This window comes from Patagioenas fasciata, chromosome 1, assembly GCF_037038585.1.
Source record: "Patagioenas fasciata isolate bPatFas1 chromosome 1, bPatFas1.hap1, whole genome shotgun sequence".
Taxonomy (NCBI): domain Eukaryota; kingdom Metazoa; phylum Chordata; class Aves; order Columbiformes; family Columbidae; genus Patagioenas; species Patagioenas fasciata.
Window position 1 is genome coordinate 22,071,172 of NC_092520.1, and position 19,355 is coordinate 22,090,526.

At 38.5% G+C, this 19,355-nt stretch overlaps 1 protein-coding gene across 2 annotated transcripts in view; it reads right to left on the reverse strand.

The window, feature by feature from the left end:
* MIPEP (mitochondrial intermediate peptidase) overlaps positions 1-19,355 on the reverse strand; it is a 74,885-nt gene that overhangs the window by 23,029 nt on the left and 32,501 nt on the right. For both annotated transcript variants that reach the window (XM_071804255.1, XM_065830750.2), the window contains exons 14-16: positions 16,617-16,726; positions 10,287-10,361; positions 3,630-3,749 (exon numbers count right to left, since the gene is read on the reverse strand). In XM_071804255.1, the coding sequence (XP_071660356.1) occupies positions 3,630-3,749; positions 10,287-10,361; positions 16,617-16,726 (305 nt within the window). The remainder of the gene's footprint in view (positions 1-3,629; positions 3,750-10,286; positions 10,362-16,616; positions 16,727-19,355) is intronic.

Here is a 19,355-nt window from a genome sequence, read left to right on the forward strand (position 1 = left end):
TTCTGTTGGCAAACTTGGCTGGCTAAAATATTTGGTTTCACAGGTGTTTTGGTCTCCCCAGTCACTAGCAACCATAGGCCATTAAGAAGTTCTAATGCTGCCAAAGAAATCCGCACTCTGGACAAAAGTATATAAGCATAATTAAACCTGTAACCTGATGTAAATTTTAGGCCACCAGTAGAGGTGGTCCTTCTGAATTTATATGTACTTAACATGCCAAAGCAAAAAGGTATATAGCAAATTATTTAGTGTTCCAAAAAATATCAAAAGGCTCCCTACATACCAACATGTTCCCTCCTATCAAACGTAATTATAGTGATGTGTGTGGGTTAATTCCAACATTACATTGTGTATTCAAGTACCACACAAGAACGTCTTCTGTTTCTGGAAGAAAAGCTTACTGCCAGGCCACGTAATTTTATAAAATGCAAAAGGAAGTATTTGGCAGCAATCTAAAAAAGAACTCAGATTCACTGTGCCATCATTCTTCAAAAACACACGTCAAACCTGCATCTAACCTTCCAGATTAGAATGAAGAAAGGTTACTATGATGGACAGCAATTAATATGTAAATACATAATTATTTTTTTAAAATAAGAATCAGTAATTAAAACTAATTCAATATTTCACAAGGAAAAGTCAGGTAAGATGATTTGGGCAGCTGGTTTTTACTGTAAATTACTTCATTACTGGGAGCTCTTTCCTGTAGCTGCAGAAGGCTGCAATCTCCACTGCCACTGCGGAGCCTGTTTACCCTGGGTCTCATTTTTTGTTACAATATTGAACCAAAATCCACAGCAGGAGATAGGAATTATTATGCTTGGCACAGGACTAACAATGGCATACCATTAAGTTTTGATGACTGTCTCAAAGGAAAGTAATTGTCAAGTCTGAACTTGGGGGACAGGCAGGAGACTAAGCAACAGATCATGGGGAGAAACTTTGATCATGTCTCAGGTTGATCAAAGGGTCACTCGATACTTTTTGAAAAGTCTCTGGGCATCCTGGAGACAAAGGTAGAAGAGACCACAGGAGATACTCTAAAAGCACACAGTGTTATCAATTGCAAGGCAGGACGTAGTAAATGGAAACTGGCTTCACAGGAGATGAGAAATAAGCTGAAGAAAAGTGTGGGGCAAAAGCAGAGCACTGAATTCCCCACAGTGCACAGATTTTGACACCAAGTACATTCACAAAGAAATGGCATGAAAATGTATGGTCATTATTATTTGGTTTATCTTGCTTTCATAGAAGAGTCAAAAGGAAGGCTGATCGCTTTCTAAAGGCACCACAAGGACTCAAGAATCCAGCCTGCGCAAAATTTCTATTCATTTTCCAAATTCAGTAACAGAAATCTCCTCTGGCAACAAAGCCACTAGACACTACAAAAACATGCAGATACATTTCCTCGCCCCCCTGCCTGGCAGCCGTCAGCTTCTGGACTTGGTAATATAACAAAGAAATCCCAGTGGAATTTCATCCTCCAGAAGCCAGCAACAAACCCTATGTACTTTTGAACAGATAAGCAACAGCCAGCCAGAAATGGAGATCTGCATCGTTCAGGAAAACAAGGTCTCATGGAGTGCTGTTCTCTCTCTGTGCTCCCATCTGTGTGCAGTCTGCTCTGCTCTCCCTTTCTGCCTTTCATGTGGGACCAGCTTCCGCGACTGTGTCAACAAAGCCAATGTAAATACTGCTACATGCAGTGGCAACTGCCCCACAGCCTGTAAAACCTTTCTGAATGGCAAATACAGACTTCAACAGGGTATGCAAGTTATCCTGTTATTTGAGCTGTACTTCAGAAGACAGAAATTCATCTGCTGAAGATATATGCTGAGATTGAAGCCCAAGTATGTTCGAAGGATATTTACTAAGTTTATTTGCATGCCAAGAGCAGTAAGAGAGAATTATGGTTTATCAGGAGGAGATAATAATGGATGCTTGTGTAGCCCTGACAGACAATGCTACTATGGAAAAATCACATTAATGCAGTTAAGATCTTCACTAAAGAGGAACTACTTTTACCAAACACCACTAATTTAAGATATACAAGCCTCACTTAGCAATTAATAATTGAATTTAAATATATAGAGAGCAGATAAAATTAAAATAATCAAAATACTGTGTTTTCTCTGTTAGCCACATATACACCTAGGCAAATGACAGATGAAAATAAATGCTGTTCTCTCTTACTATATTTCAGTGTCTAGTTTTGATATTAAATGAAAGGAAGGAATATACTCTCTTCACTTAAAAAACCCCAAACTTTTACTTTCAATAAATTCATTTTTTTTTCATCTGGACTACAAATTAAACTGAAAACATACCTTAAGTTCGGAAGAAAGAGCAACAAAGGACATCAAGCCAAATTACAGACGTTAATAACTCTACAGAGGGCTAACGTTCTTCTGATGTAATTTTTCACTAAGCTTTACTGAAATTTAAATTCTATTACAGTTGTTGACTAGACACACTAATTCAACGTTCAATAAATGTAAAGAACATAGACTTTCTTACAATTCAAAAGTTCCAGTACATTTTGCTGGGATAAAGTTACAGGCCTAAGCTTGCTGTCCCTCTTTGTATTGAGACTATACTCATTACAAGATGTTACACTCTTTCGAAGGTAGCAGCTAAATAAATAATATTTCAAATAGAACAAAACACGCAGGCTAACTTTCAAAGCAGAGGACTGGTCTCTTCACTGAATAACTAAGACCCACATAGGAACGGTGTAAAACACCAGTTATAAAAATGCTAAGAAGTCAGACATTCTCCTGCAAAGACACCTTGCTTCCACTTCTCTGGTTTTGCCAGGCCAGCAGAGGCAGTAACATTCCAGTGGCCATCCTAATACTCTTCTCAGAGAACAGAAGTCACACCTATGCTATGGAGAAAAGTGCATTTCCTGAGAAGCAAAAAGCAGAGGTATTCCAGGTGTCTAGGTATTCTGACCAAAGTGTCAAACAGTGATTCAGGTCCTGTTCCAGCTGGGGATTCGGCTCCAGACATCCCAGGAAACCCCATGACTATAATCTATGCAAACTGTACCTTTGGATGTCACAAGAAGTACAGAACAAATGCACGATTAGTCATGATGAAGATCAAAATTACATAGCCCAGTAGAACTCAAGGATTTAAGACTTTCAGACACCACACGAAAGGATAAAAAGGTGACGTGCCAAAGGTCACAGCAGTACAGTGAGAAAAACTCACTTCCATGTCCTATTTCAGACTGACCGGCTCTCACACACTGACAGTGACAGTGCACAAACACCAACATGCAGCACAGTGTTTTGTTGTCTTTTACAAACAGTCCTTTGCAAAGCTAGAATAATCCCTCTTTCCAATGTATTTTTTCCAATACCTTCCTTAATAAGAAAATAAAGGAAAAGTAATTAAGTTCAGCATGACAAGACTACACCTGTACAAAAGCAGGTACATTAAATTTTGATTTTTAGCTGAAAATTTCCCTGCTCTCTGGATGGAGTTCCTGAAAGAAAGAAAACTCTTTAACACAACAACACAAGCATGGGAGTTTGGGAGGCAAGCGACAGGGAGAGGTAGAGGTATTAATATGCTATCGAAGAAAAGGTGAAGCTTTTTACAGTCAGTGTGTTTTTACTCACTGTATTAGGTACATATGGCAGTCCATAAACTCTCTCCTGTGTTTCCTTCAAAATTTCTGTGGTTGACTTTTTTAAAGGATGTTTCCCATGGTAGATTTGGTCCAAGGCAGCATAAAATACCTGAAGAGATAAAATACGTTTGTCTTTGGTACATGGCATTGGCATTTGACAACCAAAAAAGATAAATAGAAAAGAATGGGAGAGAGAGGACAGGGAGAGGGAAAAGTTTAAATATAAATGGTTTTGTAAATCTTCTATTTTTAGTATCACATACAAGGAGAGAAACAGGTTTTTGGAGTACACCAACCACCACCATCACGACCTACCATAAATCCGTGTTTAAGTCACTGAGAACACCAGTAGTATTAAATCACTTGCATTTAAAAATAAAACTAGGACCTGTCCCTAAACCCCAATTCTCCTTTTTGAAAATAATACTTTAAACCAGATTTAATAAAGACTTAAAGTTATTTGAGTGGGCGCAGCAAAATAAGCTATTCCAAGACATGTGCATGCAGCCATGAGAACGCATCACACCTGCAAGGGCAAGTTATGGCCCTAGCAGTGAATGTAAGGAGCTGGACATGGAGCTGCTGATGCCACTGAGTTTCTTCTAGGGCACTGGAACTGTGTAGTACTAAGGCAGATGCTTCCTTTGTTTTATCTCTCACAGTCAGAGTAATAAATTGCTGCAGTGTAAGCTGAGTCTGAGATCACACTGCACCAGGAGGGTGCTTAACCACAGAGGTAAGAGGTGGTTCACAGGCAATTTTTGAGCAGAACCATGTGAAACATGGCAGAACAGAGATGCACAACTAAAGCACTGAGGTGTTTGGAGATCAGGAAAGCAGCACCAATAGAAAGACTTTTCAGGCAAAGAGAGCAAAGCAGAGTATCTGGCACTTTAAGAGCAAATGTGACATGAGCATGGACAGAAGATCGTGCCAGGGCTCAAAGTCCGCCACCACCGAAAAAAAATGCAGCATTTATTTTTTGTAATATAAAGATCTCCTATTCTGTGGAAGGGCAGGAAAAACAGAAGAGGAGGACACCCATTGCTGTGCAATACAACATATTTTTTAGAAGTCTGGTGCATCCAAATATTGAAGCCAAAGAGTTCAGGGCAGGTCACACTGTGGTGGTGGTATATTAATGGTAGGGAGTCCCAAAAAACTTTTGTGCAACAGATGAAGCAAATAATTTGGCTAAAGATTTAGGTCCAGTCACACTCCCAGGGATACTGCAATACCATTCCAAATGATAGAAACACACTATTTTAGGAATTATAACCATGAAAAGCAGAAAAGGCTCTTCAGAGGCATTCTCCATCCATAAAGAATGGATGATTTTCTAAGCAATCCGAAAAACACAACACCCCAACCTCTGAAAACATTCTTTGTTACGAAAATCGGGTACAGAAACATTTTGAGCTCTTTAATTATTTATTAGAATTCCAACACTGGGAGAAGGGAGTTGGATATAACATGTACATCAAAAATGTGACTGTTACTAAAGGGCCATATTCCTTCTGTTCGAACAAGCTGTCTTCTAACACAGAATCTTGAGAAATCCTTTGAAACTGTTTCCAAATTATAAGCATGATAGTTGATTTTTTTTCAAGAAAAACTGAGGGCTATAAGGAGAGAGGTGAAGAAGCCATGGCTTGCAGGAGCTATTCCTGAATTTCCTGCTTGCTTCCTACATGGGTAATGAGAGAAGAGGTCAATAAGACCTACACCTGCAGCATCAGCCATTAATGACATTGCAAGTTTAGTGTCCTAGATACTGACGCTGTGCGACTTATAGAAGCACTTAACATCGGCCCATCTACAAACCCAGAGTAGGCAGCAGAGGGTGACTCCATGAAGACACTGTACCAAATGGCAAACAATGATGAGTACTTAACTTCTTAAAGACAAACTTTACAGAGGTGTTTAAAATTTTCTATCATTATACTGATAACATGAAAAACTATACATCTAGAGAAAAACCTATGGTAAAAACTAATATTTTTTTATTATTCTCTTAGAAGAGAAAGAGGTTTGGCAATGCCTTTGTTTGTTATTTTCGTCCTCAGAGCTGGTCTCTAGAAACTTGGATCACTTTTTAAACAAAGTTTAACAAAAGCTACTGCATTTACAGTAGCAAGGGTGACTCAGAATATGATCCACACTAACTACCATGAACAGATCTGAAATTTACATGAAGTAATAGTCCCAGAAAACTCACTTTCTCCTGTCACCCTAGGCCTTTGTGATTCTAGGAGGGGTCATTTCACATCAACTTCCATATCCTGTCTAAAAACCCAAGCCAAACATCAGGAATTTCTGCATCTGATCACAAACTCTGGCATCCTGCTTTCAGCCCATCCTTGATCCTGTATCTTCTGTCTCCCAGCTTTGTTAGGACCTGTTTGCAGTTGCTCTCCAGTGTTCTTCACAAGACGGAGCAGCCTGCTCTGCAGTCGACCTTCTAAAGTTCAATTTGGAGTCAAGTAGTTTGTGGTCAGGGAGCTGGAGCAAAAGCTCAACTGGCAGCCAAGCAGAGAGGAAACAGGCGCTGGAGGTCAGTGGAATGAACTTCCTCAAGAACAACACGGTGATAGGGAAATGAGTCACTGAAGCCAGCTATAAGGTTTCCCCTGATCCTGGCACACGTAAAGCGTAGGAAGAAAGCTATGAGACAGGCCACCTGGACAGCATAGTTAAAAAAACAAAATCCATCCCTGAAAATAAACCTGGATGAACTTCATATTCATAAGCATTCTCATCTGCAAACCACAGTTCTGTGTGTTTATACAGGCCTTTGAAATGGGAAAAGGAGACACATCCCAGGACCACAGGATTTTAGGTGACACTGCTGAGGAGCATGCTAACATTTAATACTAAGCAGTAGATAGAAGATGGTATCTAATTTCATTAAAACACTTTTACCAAAAGACCTAAAAATATAAAAAGGCTACCAAATAATTATCTTTCTACTGTTGTCTCTCTATTTTGCACTGACATTGGTATTTATGAGTTTCAACTGATTCTCATTCTTCCCAGCTCCTTATCTGCGTAATAGTATTAATATGTAAATAGTTATGCTTTTTCCTATTACTGACTGAAAGACTCTGGGACTTAATCTGTGAATGTCAAATCCAGCTGGTGGTCAGCCATGAGTGGTGTTCCCTGGGGCTCAGTATTGGGGCCAGTTCTGTTTAATCTCTTTATCAATGATCTGCATGAGGGGACTAGGTGCACCCTCGGTAAGTTGGCAGATGACACCAAGTTGGTGGGAGTGTTGATCTGCTGGAGGGTAGGATGGTCATACAGATGGATCTGGACTGACTGGATCGTTGAGCTGAGGCCAATTGTATGAGGCTCAACAAGGCCAAGTGCTGGGTCCTGCACTTGGGTCACAACAACCCAGGGCAGCGCTGTGGGCTCGGGGAAGAGTGGTTGGAAAGCTGCTCCTGGTGGATCTGGGAGTGTTGATTGACAGCCGGTTGAATATGAGCCAGCAGTGTGCCCAGGTGGCCAAAAAGGCCAAGAGCATCCTGGTTTGTATCAGGAATAGTGTGGCCAGCAGGACCAGGGCAGTGATCGTCCCCCTGTACTTGGCACTGGTGAGGTCACACCTTGAATCCTGTGTTCAGTTCTGGGCCCCGCATCATAAGAAGGACATTGAAGTACTAGAGAAAGTGCAGAGGAGGTGATGAAGCTGGTGAGGGGTCTGGAGCACAAGTCTGATGAGGAGCGGCTGAGGGGACTGGGGCTGTTTAGCCTGGAGAAAAGGAGTCTGAGAGGAGACCTTATCGCTGTCTACAACTGCCTGAAAGGAGGTTGTAGCATGGAGAGTGTTGGTCTCTTCTCCCAAGCAACAAGTGATAGGTCAAGAGGAAACGGCCTCAAGTTGCACTAAGGGAGGTTTAGGTGGAATAGTAGGAAAAAATTCTTCACAGAAAGGGTTGTCAGGCATTGGAACAGGCTGCCCAGGGAAGTGGTGGAGTCACCATCCCTAGAGGTGTTTAAAAGACACATAGATGAGGTTCTTAGGGACACAGTTTAGTGCCAGAGATAGGTTATGGTTGGATTTGATGACCTTGAGGGTCTCTTCCAACCAAAATGATTCTATGATTCTATGCATGACAAAAGCCTTATGAGAAGGTGTGTGGATTCTCCTGTTTTTCATCTTGAGTAACCGATTGCATCAGTTGGAAGACAATCCAGAGGCATTGCAGTTATGATGAATAACCAGCATAATTCCTTATTTTCCCATGCCAACAGAATTATTTTCTGAACAGACCACAAAAGAATCTTTAGCAATTTTTCCCACTGCTGGAAAATTTGTAAGCATTTTTCTTTCTTTTAAAGGTCAAATATGTCTTACATAGCATATAGTTGTCAATATAGAATATACTCTTTGCAAAGCCTGAAGGAAAGGCATTACAGTCATCATTCACAGTTTGTGCAGGTATATACATTAGTAGTACCTGTATACTTTGGCATGTGCAGATTGAAATGTATGTTTTTTTCTTCAATTAATTATTATACTTTTAAATCTGCATAAGTAACAATACACACTTCTACAAAGAAATGTGTGAACTTTATATTTGCCATGCAATCAACTTCTCTGGGACAATTTTTCTTAATTAATGAACAGAGTGGCTCTGCCAGCCAGTCTCTTTGAAAAGAGTGCACACTTCCGTGGGCATTACAATTGGAATCTCCAAAAACAGGGCGCTGAAAGCAGGAAATTAATAACATTATTCAGTGTGGTATTGTGATCATTTGGCATGAGTTGAAACTGGTTGAACTTGAGTTACACAAGAGTCATTTGAAGGTAAGCCGCCAGCACCAGTCAGTCATTAGGTACCCACAGGAATTTGAGCCTACCAGAAGTGGGTGTTCTCAGTTCTAAAGCGATGGGGTCTGGAGTCACCGTGGGACAGACCCTACAGGACCCCAGGAGCAGCTGAGGACCAGCAGCCACACAGGGGATTGCATAGCCCAACCCAGGAGCCTGATGCAATGACCCTCCTGAAGCACACCATCTCCCCCCTGCTGCCCAGGACAACAAGGCCGTGTCACTTCTTAATGTATCTGTGACTTAAGGTGCTCTTGGTATCCAAGCTCATTTAGCCCCCAAACTGCCAATTTGGTCTTAAACCTTGACAGGATTACAGCAGATACATACTAAAAGCTGAAAGGAAATATTTCAGATCTATATATAGCTGGGGTGGACACAGCAGAAAAGAATGGGTACATGTGATTTTTTTTCTGCAGAAAAATCCTGTATGACTTAATTCTTGTCCACATTCTCTCTGGATTCTCAGCTACCCCTATAAAAGAACCTTTCAGAGCCCGAGCATGCACTCCAAAAACAGAGCTGCAGAGAGGATGCAGTTCTTTTCATGTTGCAGAGGTATAGTGACAGGTAGCACCCTCCTTGTTCACACCTCCTGCACAGCCAACACTGGCCACTGACAATCAGCACTGCACCAAAAGCATAATTCACAAATCCATTACGTTTAACCAATGAAAAATATATTTATACACTGAAAACAGTGTTAGGTCTGGTTTTGATTAGTTTAACTGACATGTATACATTTACAGGCCCACACTCCTGTATTCTAATTAGTTTTAAATCATTATCAATAACTGCACATAGCAAACTGTAAATATTTAACTAAGTTCTTCTTTTAAATCAACTTCAGTTAAGCAGTGCAGCTCATGTTTGTAGACAGAGTTGCAATCATTCGAGCACTTCTCACGGTAAAGACTTGGAAAGATCTGATCTTTAAATTTCTTCCACATCTCAAAAATAATGACTACTCTTTATTATGGTACTAGCAGATTTATCTCACCTAAACACTAGGTCAACTCTAAAAAGAAAAACTACATGCTTCTGGCTTAAGGCAAAAGAAGAAAATGAAATCACAAAAATCCTGCAGCAGAAGCTTGTAGCACACTAAATGCAGCCAAACTGTCACTGTGAAAGAACTTGGCTGGTTGCTAATGCTTCTGCTCACATCTGAGAACTGCTGTTGCAGGACTGAAAAATCGCAAATACCTATTTTAGATAGTACCCTAACTTCCTTTATTTCCTTTGAAGAAAAACAACACTGATAGTTTGCTTCTGGGAATGACTAATCGATCACATCTATCCACAGAAGATCAAGGTTTATGAATTTAATTACTGCTCCCAACACAATGAAAGAGAAGTCTTACAGCATTATAGACCAGCCATTAATTTTGACGCAAGTAACAAGTTGCCACTTTCATATTGGAGATGAAGAAGTTAAGGAACTCAAATAATATTCTAGTAAATAAGCGAGTTGTTTTGATTTTACTAAGGTGGCCCCAATCTCTCAGTCCTATTACAATTTAATGATGCAAAGGTAAGCAATACTTCCTCTACTGCAAGTTCACCTGAAATGATTTATGAATTTAAGAACTCAATCTTAAACTACATTTGGTAATTCTGATAATCTGAATATTTTTCAAAACGTGGTTTTCAAGATATTTTCCTATAGATTTATACATTTAGCTCTAAGCAGACAGCAACAGAATATGTTTACAACAACAAACATTAAAATTAATATGAAAAATCACTTCGCTGATTTGCATAGAGTTAGATAATGTAGTACAGACTAATATGCAAAGAACATACCTGGAGTTGCATATCAGCTGCAGCACACACCTTCTTGGACTCACATAGTCTTGACACCATGTTTTTTGGCAGTGGCTTGAATTAAAAAAAAAAGTCATAATATATTTAGAACTGTTGTATTTTTGTAAATAGTATGCTTAATACTAGAAAAGGTGTATTTGAAGTGCCTTGCATTGAGGAATTAACAATAAGGAAGGAAATCTCATTTGCTAAATAAAGCATTAAATGGGCAATTAAGATATCAGCAGTAATGTATATAGCAACCAAAAAAACCTGTGTGTCAGTGTTTGTTTTTCTATAAATTGATCCTATGCTCCCTTGTATGCACGTTAAAAATATTATGACTATGTTCAGAGATAAACAACAGATAGGGCAGTCAAAGTCCTCCCAGGTCATGCTGACAAGTCTTCAAAAGCAGATATTATAACAGATTCTCCAATTGGTCCTTTGGTATAGCTCACTTAGATTTACGCAGAGGCCCACGTAACTCCCATTGAGCTGGGGGGATTTCGTAACTTCAACAGGGACAGCATCAGGCCTTCTACCCTAACCCACATAAGAACGTTTGGTCATACTGAACAGTAAATATCTACCCTTTGAAATTTTTAACAAAGTTCAATTTATTCCACATCTATGGCAATAAAATTAACCATACCACCACAGGTGGAAAGTCATACACATTGTTCAAGTCATTAAGCAACTCTTTTTGACTTTCCATCCAGACTTCTACAAGTACATCCAAAGGCTTTTTAATACCAGATTTTTAAGTATACCTGTAAATGAATGCTTGACCTTACACTTCTTCCTCTGCTTCCAGAAGCTTTTCAATAGGTGTTTTTCCTAGTAAGCATAATCTTTTTTTTTCCCCCAGTAGTTTATTTAACCAAACATATTAAAAATGGTTAAAATAACTGGGTTCTTGCTAAAATATTAAGAAAGTTACTAGAATTTGTACAATGTAATAAAGCTGTTTGGTATTAGATTGAACTCTAAAAGCATACCTACACTTTCACAGTCTGTTGAAGTGTTTAAGAAATAACATATGAAAGTCTACGGACCCTGATGCTAGAGCCATGTGTTTAGATTCTGAGCAAATTATATGACTTCAGGAGAAACAACATTAATGTTCAGAGGATAAAACCCCAACTCTGGAGAAGTTACACATAAGTGAAGAAAACATTATCAATTAACTCTGTGGAATCTGGAAGTTTAAGCAGATAAGAAAAACTCCCAAGTTGCACAGCTGTTTTATGTAGTAGTTTGCCAAGGCTTGTAACCTTTTCTCCATATCAAATGTTAGCTGTGTCAAAAATGGGATAGAAAACACCCACTATTTTGCCTGTCATAAATGTACACAGCTGTTAAATTTCAAGGCAAAAAAGTGAACGAATGAACATGAAGTCTGTCTTACAGTATGTCCTTCTTAGAGCAGTATGTACCCTTCCCAAACACAAAAATTCCATTTCAAATTACATCATGATTTTTGGACTACTAGAGTAAGAGTAAATGGGCATTTATCCATAGTAATAAAGATGTTAGTCCCTGACTACCTTGAGGTTCCACATTGGATTTAATATTGTTCAAAATACTACTTATTAATAACTATGTAGAAAAGTTATTCGGGTAAGAAGCAAAGCAGAAAAAAATTACAAATGGTAAAAAGTATTTTGGCCAGACAATTTTTCTCCTGGCTCTATGAACATCTCATCTCATCCTCTTACACAGGCAGAGTAAGGCACACACTTCAGTGACTTTCATCCTGGAACTAAAGCACACATGGGTTTGCAATAACACAGATTCAGCTGTCATGCAAGAAACCCTTGTGTAAGAAACCTATAGAATTTTGAACAGATTTTATTATTAAGCAGCAAACCTATCAGCAAGTTTTGGCAGCTTTTGGAGCCTTCACTTCCTACTGAAGTGGTGCAGTAGGGAATTAAACAAAACTGATTTCTTCTAGGGGCACCTGTACTCTGGATAAAGCAAGGTATGAGAAAACTGAATGGGAATTCTTAGACCGTAATTTGTCAGTGTTAGAAAAGCTGAGCATCCAAAATTTTGGCAGTAGCAAATATGTATCTTTAACACAGTTATAATTTAAGAGTGTTAAAGCCAAGAGCACTCCTACCAGTAAGGTCAAACCAACTCTTTCTACATAGCAGATTTTCAAGTTTATATTTTGGCTACACTAAATCACAGTAAGTAGAAGTTAAGTGCACAGACTTTCAGCTGGTACACAAAATAAATAGAACAAAAGGCACTAAGACTTTTCTAATTGGCATTTTGGCAAACCACAGTCCCACAGATCCTCAACTGAATTGGGAAATCCAAGTCCGCAGTTCATGGGGGCACAGAGCAGCGTGGTTTGGCAATGTGGACAGACCCTGTACGCTCCCTGGAGAGCTGGTCACACCCAGCCCCGCTCAAGGAACTACTGAAGTGGGTCTAATTCTCAGTTCAGATTAAACATTTCTTACAGACCCTCCACCCAAGAGAGTTTTGCCTTCTTTTGACTGGACTGTAAATAGCCGAGCTCAGGCAGAGAAGGGTGCTGAAAAGGCTGCCTCTGCATTCACCCATTTCGTCCTTATGTTCTGCTACAAGCATCTATCCTATTCTAAATCCAGTTCCTGAAGGAAGACATGGAACAATCATTAGTAAAGTACTAAAATATCTTTGCACAGAAGGTGGCTTAGCACTGCCTTCTAGAGATCAAGTAAAATGTAGGCAATACCAAGAGCCCCCAAGAAAATAATTTATCTTTTTTGCAGCCATATGAATATCAAACAGTGTAGTTCTACTCTGCTCTGAAGATCAAGCTCTACAGTTTGAGCTGGCTAAAATCAACAAGAAATTACAAATCACTCTTACGACAATACCTATTGACAAAAAGGTATGGGAGAAAAACATAAATGTCCTTTTGTTTAAATTTATCAGTGCTACTGATCTGGCTTAAAGAGTGTGTTGTGATCATAAATCACAAGCCAAGTGGATTTGGCTCCAGGAAAACATCGTCAAAATTAGATTAAATTGAAAGAATGATAAAAAACAGATCATTTGTTTTTCCCAAAGCACCTTTAGGATTCTAGAATTTAAGATTTCAGGGAACTAAAATTAGACTCCAAAGGGTTTTTCAAAGATCACCACATATCTTCAAAGATTTTTTGGAGGGGGCTGTCAGGCATACAGATACGCTGAGGTCTTGAATGTACTGAGGAAGATGTATTGTTTCAGGCAACAGAAACTATTTCTCCATTACAATCTCATACAGCCCCTTAATAAGTAGCTGAGTGAAGAAAAAAAAATGCATCAGCAGAATTATTTTACTTATCCTGAAAGATGAGCTCTCTGATAAAACCAGAATCAAACTGTGATCCTCATTCTGAAAGAAAGACCTCACAGTGCTTCAGCTAAAACTATTTTAATTGAATAACCATTCAATTTTTTACATTTAAAACACTACATGCTTTACTTTGGGTTCCACTTTTCCATCCTTTTATGTTAAGTAACTTTAAGAACGTGGCATGAATTTTTCAGCGTGTTTGCCACGGTGACTAAAAGAACAGAATTCCCTGTGTCCCAAAGCACGTTTAACTCCTTACTGCTGTGGAGTAACTGTGACACATTACGACTGTTTACTGTCCATGGGCTTATTCTTGTAATCATGCTAATACAATACTGCCTTTGTAATTCCATCTCTGTGAAAAATGAAGTCAGTTCAAATTTGAACAGCTGAAATACTGGCCTTTGTTCAAGAGAGCCTCCAAAGACACACAAGCTTAAAATGATTTAGCTCGACAGACCTACCACATATCTGTGCACTTCACAAACAAAATGAAACAAACACACACAGTGATAACGAATGGTACGCATGCACCAGATTGTCTGCTCAAGCACTGTTACAACCTCAGTTTGCTATGTCTTGAACTCATGAGCTTACCTGAGCAATTCAGCTTGAGTAACTAATTAATGCAGTCCTCCCTATTCCTTTTTTTCTCAAGGATTTTCTGTTTGGAGTTATCCTTAAGATGAAAGGACTAGGGTTGCTGCTTTCTTGGAACCATTTTTGTGTTGGACAGCTTTTTGAACTAAATTCACAAGACTTGCTCCTTTTGCCAGAAGAGTTTGCAAGCTTTTGTACTCAACAGCAGAACCATCCAAAATGCACAGAAAGCGGTCAGGCTTTTTATAAACTACAGGATATTTTAGACCAGATCCTCATGACCCACATCTATACGCATAATGCATTCTCATCTGTGAAAGCCTGCCCACCAAATCTTTTTTTCTGCAATGCTACTAAAAAACCAGTTTTTAACAGTGCATATGTTTTCATCATCAAAACACCACCTTTTTTCCCTCCTCCTCCCCTAAGCATAAGCGCTGATCCTCAACACAGACTGCAACTCAGGACCAATCCTTCTACAATTAGCTCAGAAGCTGGAACTATGCTACCAAGTTTTTTTGGAAGTTCTCTTATGGAACATTTGGACGAAATGGTTTTACAAACTGCACTTTTAAACTGTTCTATCTACCTTCCTTCCCCCTGAAAAGAGGGTAAAGTGACTTCATTTTACCTTCAAATAACTAAAAAACTGGAGAATAAAATGTTGATTCAAATTTCCATTTGCACACCAAAAAACTTAGTCAGGGAAAAAAGCAGAGAAGCCCCTAAAGGATTTTTGTGAAGTTGTAAGCATAAGACAGTTGTGATTTTCTATTTGAAGTTCTTTGTAACACATACACAACAGATCAAAGGAATTCCTGTAACAATCACTGAATTTCAAGAACAGAAAAGACAACTTCGATCTATTTGTATTTAAATGACATATACAGAAATCCGATATCAGATTCTTAAAACTAGCTTAGATGAACCAGCATATGTATGTTTATGATATGTTGGATAATGGTTTAAAACTGCATTCAAAATTTTTAAAAAAGCAATTAAAAGGAAGCAGTCTAAAGCTCTCAAAAACCACACAGCAGTTTCAGGCTCTTTTTTTTCATCTTCCAGCTAATCCACGCTTGCCCCCTTCAAGACTGAATTTCTACATTAAACCTCTCTCAATTGCTGTCTGAAAGGGCAGGATTTCACCATCTATAAACAGAAGTTGTTTTTGGAAATGCCAAATAGGACACAGTGCCTGGTTCTAAGCTTTTGCACTGCAACTAAACATGGTTTAGATTTGTTAAGCCATTCTGAAAATACAAAGCCATATATAATGTTCCATAAATCTTTTTCAGATGTTTTAGTCAAGCTCATTCTCTGAACTCATATGCAATCAGATTAACTCCACTATGCTTAAACACTGCATGAACTTTACAGAGAACACAAAAAAGCAGTATTTTGGTAAGTGGACGCAAACATACAAATGATAAACCCTTCTGAACCCAGTATTTTTAACTCTCAGCTTTCAAGGAGGCTCTCTTAGTGCAATCAACTCTGCAGAAATAATTGTTCAAAAAAAGGGAAGATTTACAGAGCAAATATTGCAGCATCTATTAAAATAGAAGTTAAGGAACATATTTTCCTAATTGTTCAATGGAGGCAAACATAATACTGAAACATTCTGAATGGTTAGTATTGGATAAAAGGCTTCAGTGAAGTGTAACACTACACAACTTAAGAGGATTTCTTGGTTTTGCATTGATGGGAAGGTTATTCCTCAACCATCACATCTGAGTACACTGAAACTTGTCCCAGTCAAAAACACTAGAAAAAGATCTTTGGCTATTGTTGCCTCGTTTGTGTTTTTGAAATGACTGTACAAATATAAATCATGTTCTGCTGTCCTGTATTAAAACAACCACCAAAAGTCACCTTGTTCCAAAGAGCATTGTTTTCTAAATTTTCCACAGAAAGCAGATGCTTGCATGAGACTGACATAGAATATCTTCATGAAGAAAAGGGCTCAGAGTTTTAATGCAGAAAATTCATGACTGCCAGAATCTAATCCTCATCTTAATCTAATCCTAAATAGAATAGTACGCTTTTCATCACAAAATATTTCAATCACCACCCCATGCTGTGCTAAAAACAGGAGTTTTTTAAACACTGAAGATAATTTCCAATTATTTCTATGATTTGGTGCCTGAGCTTTATTTTAAGACAGACTTTAGACAGTTTGATGATCAATGACTATTTTGTCATAAAATTAAAACATTCCACATAACTTGATTCACACAGAAGTTGTTCACCAACCACACTAAGCTTGTCCAGTGTAGAAATTACACAACCTTTGTAGGAAAAAAAGATTTTAAAAATGTAATGTTACACTGTCCCTGAATACACTTGTTTCTACTTTCAGTGTGTTACATATTAATTTGCCCTACCTGTCCTGTTTTATAATGCCTTGCGAACTGGTTAACCACTCGGTAGTCATTTGCAAAGTACTCCATCAGAATTGAGGGAACTTCAGCAAAATCAGTAGCACATCTGGTTCCTAGAGGTAGAACAATTGTACACATTAACATTTACTATTTTCATTAACACAAATAGTTAACTCTTCCCAAAAGGTTTTGCAACTTTCAGTTTGGACTTTTGGTGAACTTCAATGTTCTTTCATTTATTAAGTCAATATTTTATTTCCATAGCATTATTGTACATATTGCCAAAAAAGTTTCATTATAATCCTACACATTTTACTATAAATCAGAAAGTAAAGCAAAATATTTGAACAGCTGGGTGAGGCACCTTATAAAGCTCTGGATCACACCCTTTTTAAACTAAACCAGACTGCAGCCAAACTGGCCCTACATGAAACACCAAATCCATTTAAGTGTCTTAAACCTAAATCAAACTACAATGTAAACAAAACTCTGCCTTAATCCCATTCACAGTTACAATTTTTAGCTTGCATCTGTTTGCTGAGCCTGCTTATGCTTTATATTAACCTCGCTTTGTAGTACCAAGTCACTCATCTAAGGAATACTCTTGCAGAATGAAGACATGTTCTATGTGCGATAAGGTAATATCTTAGCAGTTAGCAACTGCAAAAAAGCTCTTGCCCAAAAAGCTTATTTACTCTAATCTTTATCAACACCTCACACAACGGAAGTATACCACATCACCAAATCAGAGCTGCTTTTCTAATTTCTATATCAAAGTCAGGGATGTACAGAATTGTTGCTTTAATAAGGGACCCACTGGTTCATCACCTCTATCCCTGTCTGCTAAAGACAATGTCAACATTCAACATTAGTCTTAAATCTAAGTATGGGTTTTGTTTCCACTATTCGTCCTTGAAGACTATTTTTAAAAATCATTCCTTTGATCTTTACAAATCTCTAATTTTTAACCTGAATTCATAATCTGTTTATACTCAATGGTTTCAGACCAGTACTGCTCTTTACTATAAATTGCATTTTCCACACAGTTTTTTACCTTCTAAATTGAGACTATACTCTCAGCCATCATTATCTGAAGGCAAAGACTTTTAGCTCTTCTCTGCACCTGCTTCAGTTTGAATTCACCTTCATACTAGACACAAAACCATGCCCCAGCATTGCATGAGGTTTCACCAGTATCTTTCTTAATCACTCTAATACTTCTAACGCTGCAGTATTCAGTCTTTCATTTCTTATACAATAGCCCAAATCCTTCTTTTGTGCCATCACATTTCATTAGTAGAGTTGTCTGTTGTTCTTTGAAAATAATTTTTAAAAAGCCTAAAACAAGGCAGCACTGAAGACAAATGCCTGCAGAACTACACTGACGTTCGTCTAGCCATTTATGCTTTTTCAGTGTTCGTCAAGAAAGTGACAGAATTCTTTTAATGACCATTAAAGAGACTCCTGAAAAATTACATTATCTGAAAGCTAGAAAGGTAAAAGGCTGGGCAGTTATTTGGGATAAGTTAGTCCTCCTGTAAAACAAATGATAAACTGCATGATAAACCAAAATGGAATACAAGTTGGGGGTTAAAAAGTCTATGTCCATATGCATTAAACAATCAATATATGCATATAGTAAAATGACAGATTAATTTTAAAATAATTACATCTTAAGTTGAAAATGTACAGTGCTATCCAAGTTTTAGGTCCATTAGCAGCAGAATGGGCTCCTGAATATCTGGGAATGTTAATCAAAAAAAAGGGGCAGGGGAAAGTAGGAAAGGTGTCAAATACTCAGAGTGCATCTGAACTAGAATTTCAAACTTCTTGTTCTCACAATAGCCTGTAGTCATCTTTTTTCCACACTGTAGTGTGGAAATGAGCCACCATAGTGCCTCGTTAGAGCAGACGAGTCCTAACAGATATCCCTGGGGATGAGCCATTTGATTGTCACACATTCCAAACCCTAAAAATAAAGGATTATCTGCAGAAACAACATGACTGACCTCCAATGCTGCTTTTGCAATGCTACATCTGGAGTGAAATCCCCTGGGACACAGGACTGTCTGCAGCTAAGGAAACGCTGAAGTCATATACAGGGGCTCATGGAAAGTCAGAGCCTCAAAATTAGCCATTTCCTGCCCCTTCAGGCCTTTCTGACATGTAGATGAATACAATTCACCACCACAACAGGACAATTCCCCCACAGCAGTTACTTTGGGCATATAAGTACCCCTGAAAGTCAAAAAGAGCAAGGCCAGGTGAGTGGAAGGGATGCAGAAGAGCAGTTAACTGCCTGAAGGAGCACACAGAGCTTACACTGAAAGAGAATATACAGTGGTCATTTGTTTTAACAATGAGCAGTAGTCACATACTGACAAACAGCTCAGTCTATAATAAGTGGAAAACTTAAGAAAGTATGTTCTGTCACTGGGTGCAAAGTATCTGCTTATAGCACATAACTCTACCATGGATTCCCCTTTATATCATTAGCATAATACAAAAATGGTAAAACATTTTAAAAAATCCTTCAGACAAGAGAGGTACCATTTAATCTGTTTGGTTGTGTTTGTTTTGTTTGGGTTTTTTTTGTAATAAATGTCTAATGCAAATGGGATTTCCAGTACACTATTATACCAAGCTGTCCGCAGGTAAGAAAAGCAGCATGTGGAGTAGCTTTAGTCAGATCATGTCTTTGAGCCATTTGCCACAACTGCAGAAGGCCACAGTAGCCTGCCA